Source organism: Phoca vitulina, unplaced genomic scaffold (genome assembly GCF_004348235.1).
Source record: "Phoca vitulina isolate PV1807 unplaced genomic scaffold, GSC_HSeal_1.0 scaffold53, whole genome shotgun sequence".
In the NCBI taxonomy this organism is placed as follows: domain Eukaryota; kingdom Metazoa; phylum Chordata; class Mammalia; order Carnivora; family Phocidae; genus Phoca; species Phoca vitulina.
Window position 1 is genome coordinate 12656639 of NW_022589756.1, and position 14187 is coordinate 12670825.

The 14187-nt window shown below is 38.6% G+C and overlaps 1 protein-coding gene across 1 annotated transcript in view; it reads left to right on the forward strand.

Annotated features, from left to right (window-relative positions):
* The first annotated feature begins 4411 nt into the window (after window positions 1-4411).
* Window positions 4412-14187, forward strand: part of HPGD (15-hydroxyprostaglandin dehydrogenase) — a 31218-nt gene continuing 21442 nt past the window's right edge. Inside the window, exons 1-3 of the mRNA XM_032389099.1 lie at window positions 4412-4835; window positions 5130-5253; window positions 8411-8517. Of these exons, the coding sequence (XP_032244990.1) occupies window positions 4743-4835; window positions 5130-5253; window positions 8411-8517 (324 nt within the window). The 5' untranslated portion in view covers window positions 4412-4742. The remainder of the gene's footprint in view (window positions 4836-5129; window positions 5254-8410; window positions 8518-14187) is intronic.

Sequence of the window (14187 nt, forward strand, 5' to 3'; positions counted from 1 at the left end):
TAATAGTAATAATTCATGGGTCACCAATATGTGCCAGGCACTGTCCCAGGTGCTCCATGGTCTGCCAACCTTTTCTCCACCTAACAGCTCAGGGAACTCAGGACTGCAGAGGCTGAGTAATCGTAATCAACCCAAGATCATACAATTAGCAAAGAGGAAGAGACTGCATTTGAATATACATCTGTCCAAGACAGCCGAGTGGTCCCGAAAGAGCAAAGGCTTTGGGAGCTGCATGATGGGTTTGAACTCAGGTTTGTTGCTAAATGGCAGAGTGTGACTTTGGGACAGGTCATTTGCCTTCCATGAGCCTCAGTGTCTTCAACTGTAAAACGAGGATAATACTATGTATCTTGTAGGATTAAATGTGATACACAAAAGAATAAGAACATAGTATAGATTCAAACATAGTCAGCTCCTCTATTCTAGCTCGTGCAGGGAAAGTCAAAACAAGAATCCTTGACCCCAGCATTTGCAGAAACAGCCTTATTTCAGCAGTGCTTTTTGGTTTCACAAAGAAAAAGTCTATTTCTATATTGATTTATATGCGATCAATTAAAAATTAAATAAGCTGATATCTATCAGATGACTGACTTGTCTCTATCTTTAACCTGGCCCATGACTAGTTGCATCTTGGGATATCTATGCGCAACCTGGGCATGGGTTGAAGGAAAATCAAGTGAAGGCTCGTTGGTTTTAGCAGGTCTGAACTGAGCCAACAAAGAAAGACTAGTGTGTGTATGAAAATATATACTTGATTAGGAATTCTGACTTGAAGTTAAGTTTATTTTTAACTTGCCTTTCTTAAAGAAATCACTATTCAATCATGGCTAAAACTACTGCTCAGCTACAATCATCTCAAAAAGTTTAATTAAAAAAAATAAAAAGAAGTACCACTTAGTACCACACCTTGACTCAAAACCACCTCCTTCAATTTTCTAGATAAGTGACCTTGGCCAAATTCCCTAAAGTCCTTAAACCTATTTTCCTCATCTGTAAAATGACCACAATAATAACTACGTCACTGTTTGGTTGTAAATAATAAATGCAATTATATATGTATAGTGCTTAATGATAATAGCATTTTCAGAGCATTTGCTATCTGCCAGTCACTGGTCTAAGCACTTCACTTGAATTTATTTAACTCAGTATAGTCTTTTTTTTTTTTTTTTTTTTAAGATTTTATTTATTTATTTGAGAGAGAGAGCATGAGGGGGGGAGCGGGAGAGGGAGAAGCAGACTCCCTGCCGAGCAGGGAGCCCGATGCGGGACTCGATCCAGGGACTCCAGGATCATGACCTGAGCCGAAGGCAGTCGCTTAACCAACTGAGCCACCCAGGCGCCCTAACTCAGTATAGTCTTTACAACAACTTTGTGAAATAGGTACTCTTTCATCCTCATTTGACTGATGAAGAAGCTGAGATTCAGAGAAGTTAAGTAACTAGTTCAAGGCCACAGCTAGGAGGCGGCGGAGCTCAATCAGAGGCAGGCAGTTTGTTGCAGAGGCTATGCTTTTAGACTTTATCAGATGAGTAAATGTTCAATACCCAATACCTGCAATTGTATTGAGAGAAAAATCATCCCTTTTAATCTATTATTTAATTTTGCGTTTTATCTGTTTCCACTTAAAGAGAATTTTGTTCGAAGTTACTAAATAAAGTAGAACCTGTAAATAGGAATGCTTTGCAAAATTACGTGAATGATGGTTTGTTCCAGATTTAACTTAGTTTCACCTAAGAATTATTTTTTTAATTACACAAATTACATTGATGATAAAATTATATAGCTAGTGTCAATGAAACTAAATAATGCTATCAACACAGAAGCTGAGAAATGTATATCAGAAACCACGGGGAGATGTGTTTACTGGGTAAAGAGTACTTTTTTTGGTTTTAGAATATACATATATAATGTTCTATAGGTATTTTTATGTCAAAATGTACATTTAATACAAAATATGAAAAAAAGTATCAAGACACTCTGCTTCAAAAAATACCATACCAATGTATTTTTTCTAGTCTTGTAAGTTGTGTAAAAAGGGTAATCATAATATATGGGGGATCTCATCATCTAGTTCAAATTTTCCATCTTCTCTCAAACACATATCTCATATTTATCTGTACTTTTCTTCATTCAACATGTATAAGCACACACTTTGGGTAGCCCTGTGCTGGATGCTGGAGATATCCCGAAAAAAAGACCCAGTTCTCCCTTCAAGGAAAACTGACACACAGAGTTAGTCAGATCATTAGAATAACGCGATCAGTGTTTTCACTGTAGAATTTTCATAGCTGAGTTGAAAGACAAGAGAAGAAATTAGGAAGGGAAGCATCCTCAGGTGAGAAGACAGAAGATGGCAAGGGCCTGAGGCTTGGCGAGTGGGGTAGGTTTTAACTGATTCCACTTCCTAGACTCTAAAGAGAGGCTACAAGAAAGACACGGGGCGTGGAAAGCTATGCCCTCTTCCCATGCAGTGCCCGAGAGTTTGGGTATTTTACGGATTTTGAAAGTGAGAATGTCCAAACATGACTAGATCAATAGGTTAGAACTTTTCCTGGGAGGAGTGTGGAAGCTGAATTGGATTTAGGAAATTTGTGGGCAAAGTAATTCAGGATGTTAATTCAATTGCTATCACAGGAGAAAGTTAAGGGTCTGAACAAAGATGGTGACAGTGGAAGCTGAGAGGAAAGGGATTAAAAGGTACTAACTGCCCTAGATTCCAGTTCTTCCTATGTACTATAAATACATAAATACATAAATAAATAAATAAATAACCCAAACAAACAAAAAACTGTTTCTCACCTTTTCTTTTCTATCTCACATGTATTATTTATGAATAATCCAGAAGTAATTAGTTAGAACAGATATTTATTGCATGACTTTGTGCCAGACACTGAAAAAGTGCTTTATATGTATTACATAATTTAATTTTCACCAAATTCTTATAGGAACTGCTACTCTACTAAGAAGAAGTCTGAGGCACAGAGAGTTGAAGAAACTTGCCCAAGGTCAGACTGCTGGTCAAGTAAGATCCAAACCCATTTTGTGTGAGTCTGAAGCCAATGTTCTTCTGCACCCACAGACTGCTTCGGGTTCCTCTCACTCTCACAGACTCCTGGCCTTTTAAGCTGAATCAGTCCTCCTGTCCTTCCTTAGAGGAAAAACTGGTTTTTCCTCTGATCTTTCTGACTACTGTCTGATCCATTTCTTTCCATGTAATATCTTGAACTCCTGTGATACCCATTTCTCCCCATTTTCTCCTTAAATTTCAGCCATTTGGTTTCTGTGCCTTGTAAATTTATTCACACTAATTCTCTTCTTGAAAAATCCGAAGCATTCCTCCATCTGTCTTTTCCTTGTGCTGCTTAGAGTAGTCTGTATAATTAACCACTCCTTTCTTCTTGAATCTATTTTCCCCCATATGTGCTGTAACACTTTGCACTCCCAGCATGGTCCGATGTTCCTCTAGTGGTTCCTTCTCTGTTAGTAGTTCCTTCCTGCTGAGGAGCTCATTCCTTTTCTTCTCTGTTCTGTGCATGCCACGACAGGTATTGGGTTTTTGTTTATTTCCTTTTTTTTTTTTTTTTTGTCCTCTGCTGTTCTCTTTCAATATGATCCCTCAACGCACTCTTCATATTATGACTTTTAATTATCATGATAGAATGTAAATCTCTTTTCCTGTCTTAATTTCTCAACATTTTTTGAAGACCCAATTTCAAATCAACTTGGAAGTCTTTCTTCCGGCTTACTGACAACATATATTTCACACAGCCCGCCCAAACGCCTTCAGTGCTGACCCAGTCACCTGCGCCCATATCTCCAATAAGCAGCAAGGAAGTACACAAAGGCTTCATTCGGCTGTTAGTTAAGCCTTTTTGCCTGACTTTCATCTCCCCAAAGGCTTAGGTTTCATAATACATGCCAACCAGGTATTAAGCTTACAGAACTAAAATTGAAGCCTGTAGGTGATAACAAGAAAAAAAAAAAAAGTGATTAGGTCAGAAGAACAGCCCTGGCTGAATGCATCTTGGATACACAGCTTACACTCAAGTTCCTGGAAGACTGAGAACCTCTTTCCCACACTGGCAACTCAGAGCCTCCAAAGCTAGTATGATTCAATGAGTAAGCATTCCATTGAACCAACAGTTCACCAGGCTAACAGCGACTCTGGAAGTCCTGTGCAAGTAAAGATGACACACAATTGACACTCGGATCGCCGAGACATGGGAATTCAGATGTAAACTTAGATTGAGACAAAGAGCAACACCCCTAAGATTTTGCTCTGTTTGCTTGTTTTTGTTTCTTATTGTGGGGGCGGGGGGGGGGCGAGAGAGGGGAGGATGTTCTGGGTAGGAGGAGGAAACCAAGCTCCCGAGCCCCTCCTCTGCCCTCCTCTTATCCCGGTGGTCTTTAGCGCACTGAAGGTAATCTTTTTTGTTTTGTTTTGTTTTGTTTTGTTTTTCCTGTCAGAGCCCTGCCAGCCGCTCAGTCAGAGGCCAAGGGGAGGCTCTGACCCGGGCTGCGAGTCAGGAAGGCAAAGATCGCGAAGCTTGGCTTCTCGGAGCGCTCAGGGCCAGGTGACACAGCAGTGGGTTCCCCGGAGCGGGCTTGACAGTTTCATCCCCGCCCACTCGCAGGAGAGCGCCCGGCAGGGCTGGCTGCACGCGCGCGCGCAGGGGGCCATAAAAGCTGCGGCCGCGCCGAGACGCCGAGCTCGCCCACCGCCCCGGAGCAGCGGCCGCACCATGCACGTGAACGGCAAAGTGGCGCTGGTGACCGGCGCGGCGCAGGGCATCGGCAGAGCCTTTGCGGAGGCGCTCCTGCACAAGGGCGCCAAGGTAAGCGTGGCGCCCGGCCGCGGAAACTTGTCTTCCCACCCCGACCCTCGTCCCCCCACCCAGCCACATGACTCCCCGGGGAGCCAGGGCGCCGCGCCCCGGGCTGCCCACCTTGCCGCTTTCAAAAGCTGCTGAGGCTGACCGTCTCGAGCAGACCTCCGAAGCTGCTGGGGAGAGACCCCCAACTTTAACTGCAGAATCTGAGGTCCAAGAGGGGAGCGTCCTGGTGTTTATTTACTGTTCGTCTGTTTCACAAGCTGCTCAGGACCTCGATGCCTCTCCTCTTGTCTATAGGTAGCGCTGGTCGATTGGAATCTTGAAGCAGGTGTCAAGTGTAAAGCTGCCTTGGATGAGCAATTTGAACCTCAGAAGACTTTCTTCATCCAGTGCGATGTGGCGGACCAGGAACAACTGAGAGGTAAGAGAGGGGGAATCGATCCATCAAATCCGATCCATCCATCGGAACATGCCTTGAACAAGCAACGACCTGAAGGCAGCCTGGGCCAGAGAGCCAGCCTCGGTGCAGGCAGATCGGCTGCCTCCTGGAGAGCAGCCACTTAGAAGCTCCAGTAGATAGCTTGGACTGTTAGGTTTCCTACCCACATCCCGATAGCTATAAAGACCAAGGGGGGAAAACCGAGACTGCTTGAGTAATCTTTTATTTTAGTCATTTGGCAGCACATAATGTAATCAAAATTCCTTTGTGTAATCAAAGACCGTGCTGCTGCAGTAAGTATTAAGTGACTGAAGTTGCAGATGGAACTTGGAAAGTTGGAAGTAGGCTAAGGGACTGTGGCAAACAACTTCTCCCAGAACGCTGGAAGATGCAGAGTCCAACGACGACCAAATGTGGCAATGTTTCCTTTTAAACATACTAGAATGCAAGATCAAGGATCATCATCACAGACATGCTAGATGCTTTCAACCAAATGTTCTCTCTGGTTTTTCCCCTCTGAAATGGTACTTTAAAAATAATAATAGCTGTACTGCAGTGTTAGAATTGCAGAAGAAAAATTTCTATCAGACTTTCCTCAACACTTTCCTGTTTCCGGTCTACTCCCTTAAAATAGAAATATCTACTTGTGAGATATCAAGGACAATATTGGTGTGTACAATAAACAGATTTGGTCATATGGAGGCCTGATAGATTCGCATAAAAAAAAAAACACCTTTTTCTGGAAAAAAAGTAGAAAAATAAAATACATGTATTTCACAAAGTTTTATTGGAAGACTAAATTGTTAGGCACATCTTTAATGAAGGCACCAAAAATCTTCCATAAAAGTCATTCTAGTACTCCTGTTCTTAAACGAACACTGAACATGTGAATTTCTTTGAAATGTTGGGATATTCTGTAAGAGGGTAAAGATGGAGTGGTACCTTAGAAGGGAGTGTTCCCCCACAGCTAAAGGAAATTGTTTTAAAGGAAATTATGTAATTAAATCTGAAAATGCTAATAAAGACCTATAACATGAATTACAAGCACAACTAGAAGAGATCTGTGAACCACAGTGCTAGTGGAACATATTTTGCCAGAGGACAAAGTTCTGTTGATTGTGCATGGTATTTTGGATCAAGGATAAAGTCATGCCAAATCCCAACATCCATGCTGATGAAATAGGAAACAGTATAGATCATCTGAAAGCTATTTCTGCCTGAATTTATGTAGTTTCACATGTGACATTTAACCTTAATTGTTTTGCTTCCCAGTATTTAAAATTAGTATCTTGGCTGTAAACACATTCCTTAAGGATAAGTGATTGTGGAGGAGGAAACTCAGACACATAATGGGTGACCAGAAGAAGGCATGTTGGTCATGAGAAATCCACATGTTGTCTGAACATCAGCATTTATTTGCATTTAAGGAAGACATGGCCTTGACTCTAACAATTTCAGGATTTAATGCCATCTACAGCTTTTGAAACTGTTTAGGCTGTGGCCAAGAGAGACTTCTTTGAAATCACATAAATACGGAAGTGAAAAGTTTCTTAGAGATGATCTAGACATAATTCATATTACAAATGAAAAAAATACAACATGGAGAGTTTGGGTAAATCATAGAGTTCCCCAAGCTTCTAAATGTCAGCAAGAGCTTAATTGTAAGCCATTTGAGCCCAAAATTCAGTATAGGCCAGAGAGAAGATGATGTATTAGATATTGATAAGGGCAGAGGATAAGGAATGCAGCAGAGACCAGAATGAGGAAAGAAAATTTAAAAAGCAATTAGACTTATGTACTTAACAACCTAATTTCCTATACGATGGATGTGAGTTTTGAAAAGTAGAACATGTTTCAGGTGGAATGCAAAAAAAAAAAAAAATTATTCCTTAGATGTTTTCTGCTAGAGGACCTTTCTGGAATCAATTTGAGATTTTAAGCAGTTTAAAAATTCCATGAAAAAGTAAACAGTTTTTATTTTGTTGTTTTCTATTCCAGTATGGTAGAGTACTGTAAATAATGGCTTTTGCAATATTTTTGGCAATTAACTTGCATAGTAATTTATCCATTTGGGAACTGATGAATCCATGCTGTCTTCAATATGGTGGTTGTTAATAATTCTAGATTTTATTCAATTAAAATAAAGTTTGTGTGGATTTACTGTTTTCAAGGAACTCATATATTGGCCCTAAGACCAGAGAATACATTTCTGTCATTTGGAAGAACAGCCATGAATGTTATCTATAGTCTCAAGTAACAGAGCTAGAACCAATAGTAAAGGGCCCAAGGAAACAGTTTAAATCTATAGAACTCTTGTCAAAGGCTGCTTTGAAAAATAATGTGTTTCCTGATACAAAAGTGGTAAAACCAAGTATGAACTGGCTAAGGAGGGTTTGCAAGGCCTGGACTGGGTATGTGGTTGGACAATGTAATGAATGAACTTCAGGCCTCAGGATCTATGCAGACTTTACCCTGGTTGAACATAGTTTTTACACAAACTAGTAATACAAAGTAGCAATAATAGTGACAAAAAGAAAAGAATGAATAGTAGATATTGAAGTTACAGTATCCAGATCAACTGAATGAAAAGTACACTTTTACTTGCTGGAGTATGAGACTTCCTGAAATGATCATAATGGATCTGAATACACAAGATGACTTGTGTTTAATATACACTTTATGAAGATAATATGGCTTATTAAAAAAGGATGTTTGTCATAGTCTAAGCCACAGAACTTCAGTAATTTCTTAAGGACAGAATTTTAGAGTGTGCGAGCGTGCACGAGTGGGGGGAGCGGCGGAGGGAGAGAATCTTCCATCAGACCCCCCCTGAGTGCAGAATCCCCAGTGGGGCTCAATCTCACATGACCTGAACCCAAACCAAGAGGCAGATGTCCAACCAGCCGAGCCACCCAGGCGCCCGAGATTATGCATTTCTAACAAGTTTCGCGGTAATGCTCTTGAGGCTGCTGGCTCGCAAACCACGCTCTGAGAAGCAAGGCGTTAAGTCGCAGTCTAAGAGTATAATTTTCATTATAAAAGTAGATAAATGAAAATTAATTTCAGGGCACAGGGTAGGATTGAAATGTACCCATGGAATACAAGACTGTATCTATAATGTCTTCTTTTTTTTACTTAGATACCTTTAGAAAAGTTGTAGACCACTTCGGAAGATTGGACATTTTGGTCAATAATGCTGGCGTGAATAATGAGAAAAACTGGGAAAAAACTGTGCAAATTAATTTGGTAAGCTATTTTCGCCACGTTTATTGTCTAAACTTATTTAATAAACTGATGCTTTTAAAGAAGAAAAGGTTCTTACATTCACGGAATCAATATAATGACCTATAACCTAGAAAAAGGGACGTTACAGAAAGCTAGAAAAAAGCATTTCCTTTTACAAATGGGAAGACATTTGAGGCTTCTAATTATGCAAATAATTCTGTCTTAAAAATCTTAAAAGGAAATATGAAAAAACTCATAGTTTATGGCATAACTTAGGAGTTAGCAAACTATGGTCCACAGGTGAAACTAGCCTGCCACCTGTTTTGTGTGACTTACAAGCTAAAAACGGGTCTTACATTTTTTAATGGTTGAAAAAATGTAAAAAGAATATGAAATATATCAATATATGGAATTCAAATTTCAGTGTCTAGGGTTTTACTAGAGCACAGCTCCAGTCATGCATCTGCATATTACCTGTGGCTACTTTTTGCTGTAGCAGCAGAGTTGAATCGTGACAACGACCCTACGATGTGCACTGACTGAGCTATTTACCGTCTGGCCCTTTACAGAAAAATATTTGTCAATCCTGGCTTAACCTGTTTATTTAAAAACTAAGTCTTAATTTAATTCCAGAAATGTAACAGAAAGCAAGGCTGAAGTGACTGTTGGACTTTGTAATTATTAGGATTTTTATCCTGAGAGTCGGGGTGTGTGTGTGTGTGTGTGTGTGTTTATGTATAATTTCTACAATGTTTGATGATCATTTAGCTCTTAAATTACAAAACTGTAGAATTAGGAAATAAAATTTCTTTTTTAGCCTCCATATCACAAGTTTGTTGGTTATCCCATTTTATAAACACACTTCACATAAGATCTTGGGGTTTAGTAAAACTTAAATCTTAGCCAAAGGAAACTGTAAGAGCTAGGCTCTGCATGGGGTCACCCTGCCCTTGGTAAGGTCATTCTACTAGTCTTGCAAAGCAGGTATGTGTCAAGTACAGAAGGACCACTTGTGTGTATAAACATACAGGGAGTGGCCCCCTACTTCATGATATCCTCCCGGGAGATGATAAACTCCTTAAAAACAGGATGTGTTATGTTTTTTCTTTCTTTCTTTCTCAGTAATCAACACAATATCTTGAAGATAGTGCTTAGTCAATAAATGTTTGACTTGAATCTACATTCCCATGAATGATTTCTTAACTGTAATAACTTTATGGGAGTAATGAGAATTACACTACCTCACGAAAGAGTTGAATCACTTTGATAAGGGTACAGAGTTTCTCCCCAAACTTGACAGATGCCTGAAGTCCTTTAATCGAGAATGAAAGGTGTTCCTTCCAGTTCTTTTTAAAATTTGTCTCAGGGCACCTGGGTGGCTCAGTCGGTTAAACATCTGCCTTTGGCTCAGGTCCTGATTCCAGTGTCCTGGGAATCAAGCCCCACGCTGGGCTCCCTGCCCAGTGGAGAGTTTGCTTCTCCCTCTCCCCCTGCTTGTGCTCTCTCTCTCTCTCACTCACTCCCTCTCTCTGTCAAATAAATAAAAATCTTAAAAAATAATAAAATAATAAAATTTGTCTCAAGTGTTCCTAGATAGCATCAGATTTCAAAATAACTTTAAAATTTATATGTCAAGTTTCCCCTGAAGTTTTTCTGGGATATGTGTGTGTGTTTAGAGACCTGACCTGTCAACATTTATGTTAAATTTGTCTCTTGCTGACAGTATAGCGTGAGCTTTTTAAGTCACATCTGAGCATATCTGCATTTTATATTTGTGAATTTAAGCCACTTATATTTATCATTACCCTTTATTGGGATTTATGTCTTATATTTTTGTTCATATTTTATTTTTTAATTAATTTTTTAAAGATTTATTTTAGAAAGAGAGTGAGTAGAGAGAGAGGCAGCAGGAGAGGGAGAGAGAAAGAGAAGCAAACTCCCTGCTGAGTGCAGAGCCCGATGTAGGCCTTAATCTCACGACCCGTGAGATCATGACCTGAGCTGAAATCATGAGCCGAATGCTTAACCGACTGAGCCACCCAGGCTTTAGTTCATATTTTGAATTTACTAAGTTTTTTTTTTTTTTTTTTTTGCTTTTGACCTTTTTCCATTCCTTTCTTAAATTCCACTGGATACCTTTAATTCTTCTATGCTGGTAAGAAAATTGTACATTTTATTTATTTTTTTTAAGATGCTATTTGAGAGAGAGCAATAAATAAAAATTTATTCATTTTTTTAAGATTTTATTTATTTAAGATTTTATTTATTTGAGATCATGCACAGGAGTTGGTGGGGGGAGAGGGAGAGGAAGAAGCAGACTCCCCCTGAGCAGGGAGCCTGACTCAGGGCTGGATCCCAGGACCCTGGGATCATGACCTGAGCCAAAGGCAGATGCTTAACCGACTGAGCCACCCAAGCGCCCTGAAAATTATACATTTTATTAATCTTTGGTGGTTGTCCCTGACTTATTATGAACCATATTTCATTGCATCCTTTGGTTGCCAGATGGGAAAAAAATGAATGTATAACCAATTGAGAACTTCAGGAATATTTAAGAATATATTTTTATAAACTTAATGGCACTTTCCACAACCACATAAAGTGACGAGAATTTCTTTGCATCAAGCTCTGCTAGTGAAAAAGCACAAATCACACAGCAATTTTCTCACTACTGGTATTTTTAATAGTTTCCTCAGTAATATCTACAGATATTTTATAGACAAAGATCACTAGGTTATAAAGTTCTTATATTCATTGCATTCATAATGGACACCTACTGTGTCTTTTCTCTAAGAAATCAGCTGTCAGGACACCTATGTGGCTCAGTCGGTTAAGCAGTTAAGCATCTGCCTTAGGCTTAGGTCATGATCCCAGGGTCCTGGGATCCAGCCCCGCATTGGGCTCCCTGCTCAGCGGGGAGTCTGCTTCTCCCCCTCCCACTGCCCCTCTCTGCACTCATGCTCTCTCTCTCCCTCTGAAATAAATAAATAAAATCTTTAAAAAAAAAAAAAAGACAGAAATCAGCTCTCAGAAAACTGTGCAATGATTAGAGTTAATACAAAGAACATAAAAATAATGACGAGATTATCACAAAGGTAATAGGATTAGAATTATCAATTATCAATTTTCGCCAGGCTGGCTGAGAGGGCATGTTTGCTTTCACATGGCCTGGGCGAGTAAACACTTGCTGCAGGCTAGAAATTCTTACATTATCTGCAAATAGAAAATTCTAGAAGACCAGGAGAATTTTATTTGACTCCTTTGGTTACAACTCACTCTCTTAGATCCTTCCTCATTGAAATTATCTGGCCTTTATTTTTCTTTGGACTCTGCTGACGTAGGCCACTCCTTAGCTTAACTCCAGGAACTAATGACATTTATTTAATTTTACATCTAGAGAGCAAGCTATAACTTTTATATATAAGTTGAAAACATGTTACTTCCCCCTCCTCCCTGCAACACCCAGTTCAGTTCAAGAGTAGATCCCCTCCTCCCTGCAACACCCAGTTCAGTTCAAGAGTAGATTAGAGTCTGACCTATCACTATCCTTCCAACTTGATTATCTCTGTTAGTATAATGCAAATATTTGTGTTTGGTTTATATATTTTTTATACTCTGGATGTAATTTGCCTCCTTTTATGATGCCATGCATGTTCTTCTATGTTCCTGTCCCTATCAGAGTAACCACCTAGTTAAAGGACCTCACCACATATTTCTTCCTCTTCTGGAATCTTGTATATCATAATGATACCATTCTTATAGGGCTTACAAATTTTAAAATTATATTAGAATTATTTTTATACCTGTGCAATTTATGCCAGTATGCTATAAGCTCTTTCAAGGCATAAAATTTTTGTTTTGTGTACAGAGTAGATGTTCAATTTATATTTATTGGATACATAAACTGCCATTCTATGATATTTTACATACATGGATATTCATTTTTGTATTTTAATACAATGTTTGGATTATTTCCAAATCCATCAGTGCTGCCAAGCTGTATCATCTGTCCTACTTTTACTCCTTACCAAACTTGCCATTTCCTTATCCTTAACTCAGCAGATCTCACCATTCTTCCCACACAAGAGATACATTAAACCTCTTCCCATTCTTTTGTTTCCATTAGGCTATTCTGTGCTTCCTCCTTAGTCTGAAACCAACTGCAGTAGCTTTATTTATAGCTACCCAGAGCTCATTAGGAATGTTCAGGAAAGACTGAATCTTTGAATAGCTGTCAAAGGTTCCTCTGGCAACTGGGCGGGTGGAGGTAGACTTAACTTTGAATATTGATAAGGCCATTCTGTAATATACTTTTTTTACTTTCTGATCTTTAATAAGCCTAAATAATTCATTCTCATTCAGGTGGGATTTATAATCTAATTTGGACATGTAAATAACATATTGAATCCCTTAGTGTACTCAAATAAAAACTAAAAAAATAGATGGCTTATTGTGGTTGATTATTTTTTTCAGAAATACAAGGGTTCACTAAAGATTTGCACTGGTAAGGATATACATTTAGATTCCATCAAAACTAGATGACAGTCCTGAATTTAGAATTCATGAATTTTTATTTCATTTCTCTGGTCTTGAATTTCCCAGTTGTAAAAGGATGAAGATAATTTCCTTACCTGGAAGAATGGTTAAGCTTAAATAAACCCTAACTTACATGAAGTATCCAGCATAGTGCTACTACATAGTATCACTCAATAAATTACATTTCTCATCCAGAATGTCAAAACTTACATTTTCGTCATTCTCACAATCTCATTTCTATATGAAGTGGATTCTTCTGCCCTACTCTGCCTCTAAGGAAGAGTTGTGGAGATGGGTAGAAATGTTGTCAAATGTACGCCCTTTTCTTGGCTCCCAAGGATGTTGATTACAAATTAAATTAGTAACTTCTCTCTGTTTTGTTACTCCTACTCCGTAATATTTAAAGATCTAGTTGAACTGTTATGGTTAGGCAGAACTTGCTAAATTTTAAGTAGCTTCGCAAGGTGGAATACAATAATATTCATCACATAAACAAGCAAAAATGGAAAAAGACTGAACACAGAGAAACAAAAGATAGAAAAGGATTTCAGAAAAAAAAAGTGGTCCTCTATATTAGTACTCCTCGAGAATTGGGCTGGAGAAAAGACAAGAAACCTGAAAGGCAACGTTTCATAATTTAGATGACAGGATTTTTAAAATTAGAGTGTAGCACAAGAACCAGAAACTAAAAGGAACCTCAGAGGGGAGGAAGATAAGATAAGGAAAATGATAGATTAGGAAATTTCAGTAAGGAATACATGCATGTGTGCTTTTTGTATATAGGTTATGGAAATATATATGATATATAACATATTGTATATTATATATAATAATATATATTATATTACATATATACAGTAAGAAGACATGATGCCTGATAAGAGTTAAACAAATATGCTATTACCATTTATCCATTTATCTTTGCTACTTAAGAATTATTCCCAGGACAGGGGAATTTATGAGTGGTTTTTAACTTACAAGGTACTTTAATCTGTGGAAAAAACTAATTTAAGATTTGGAATACAGCACAGTTATAATTTTGGTATTACATATAAAAATTATTCATAACCAAAACTATTGAGTAAGCATGTGTTAATTAGATCATTTTGTCAGTAAGTGGATTTTTACTTGCACTATGTGAAATTAGCCATGGGA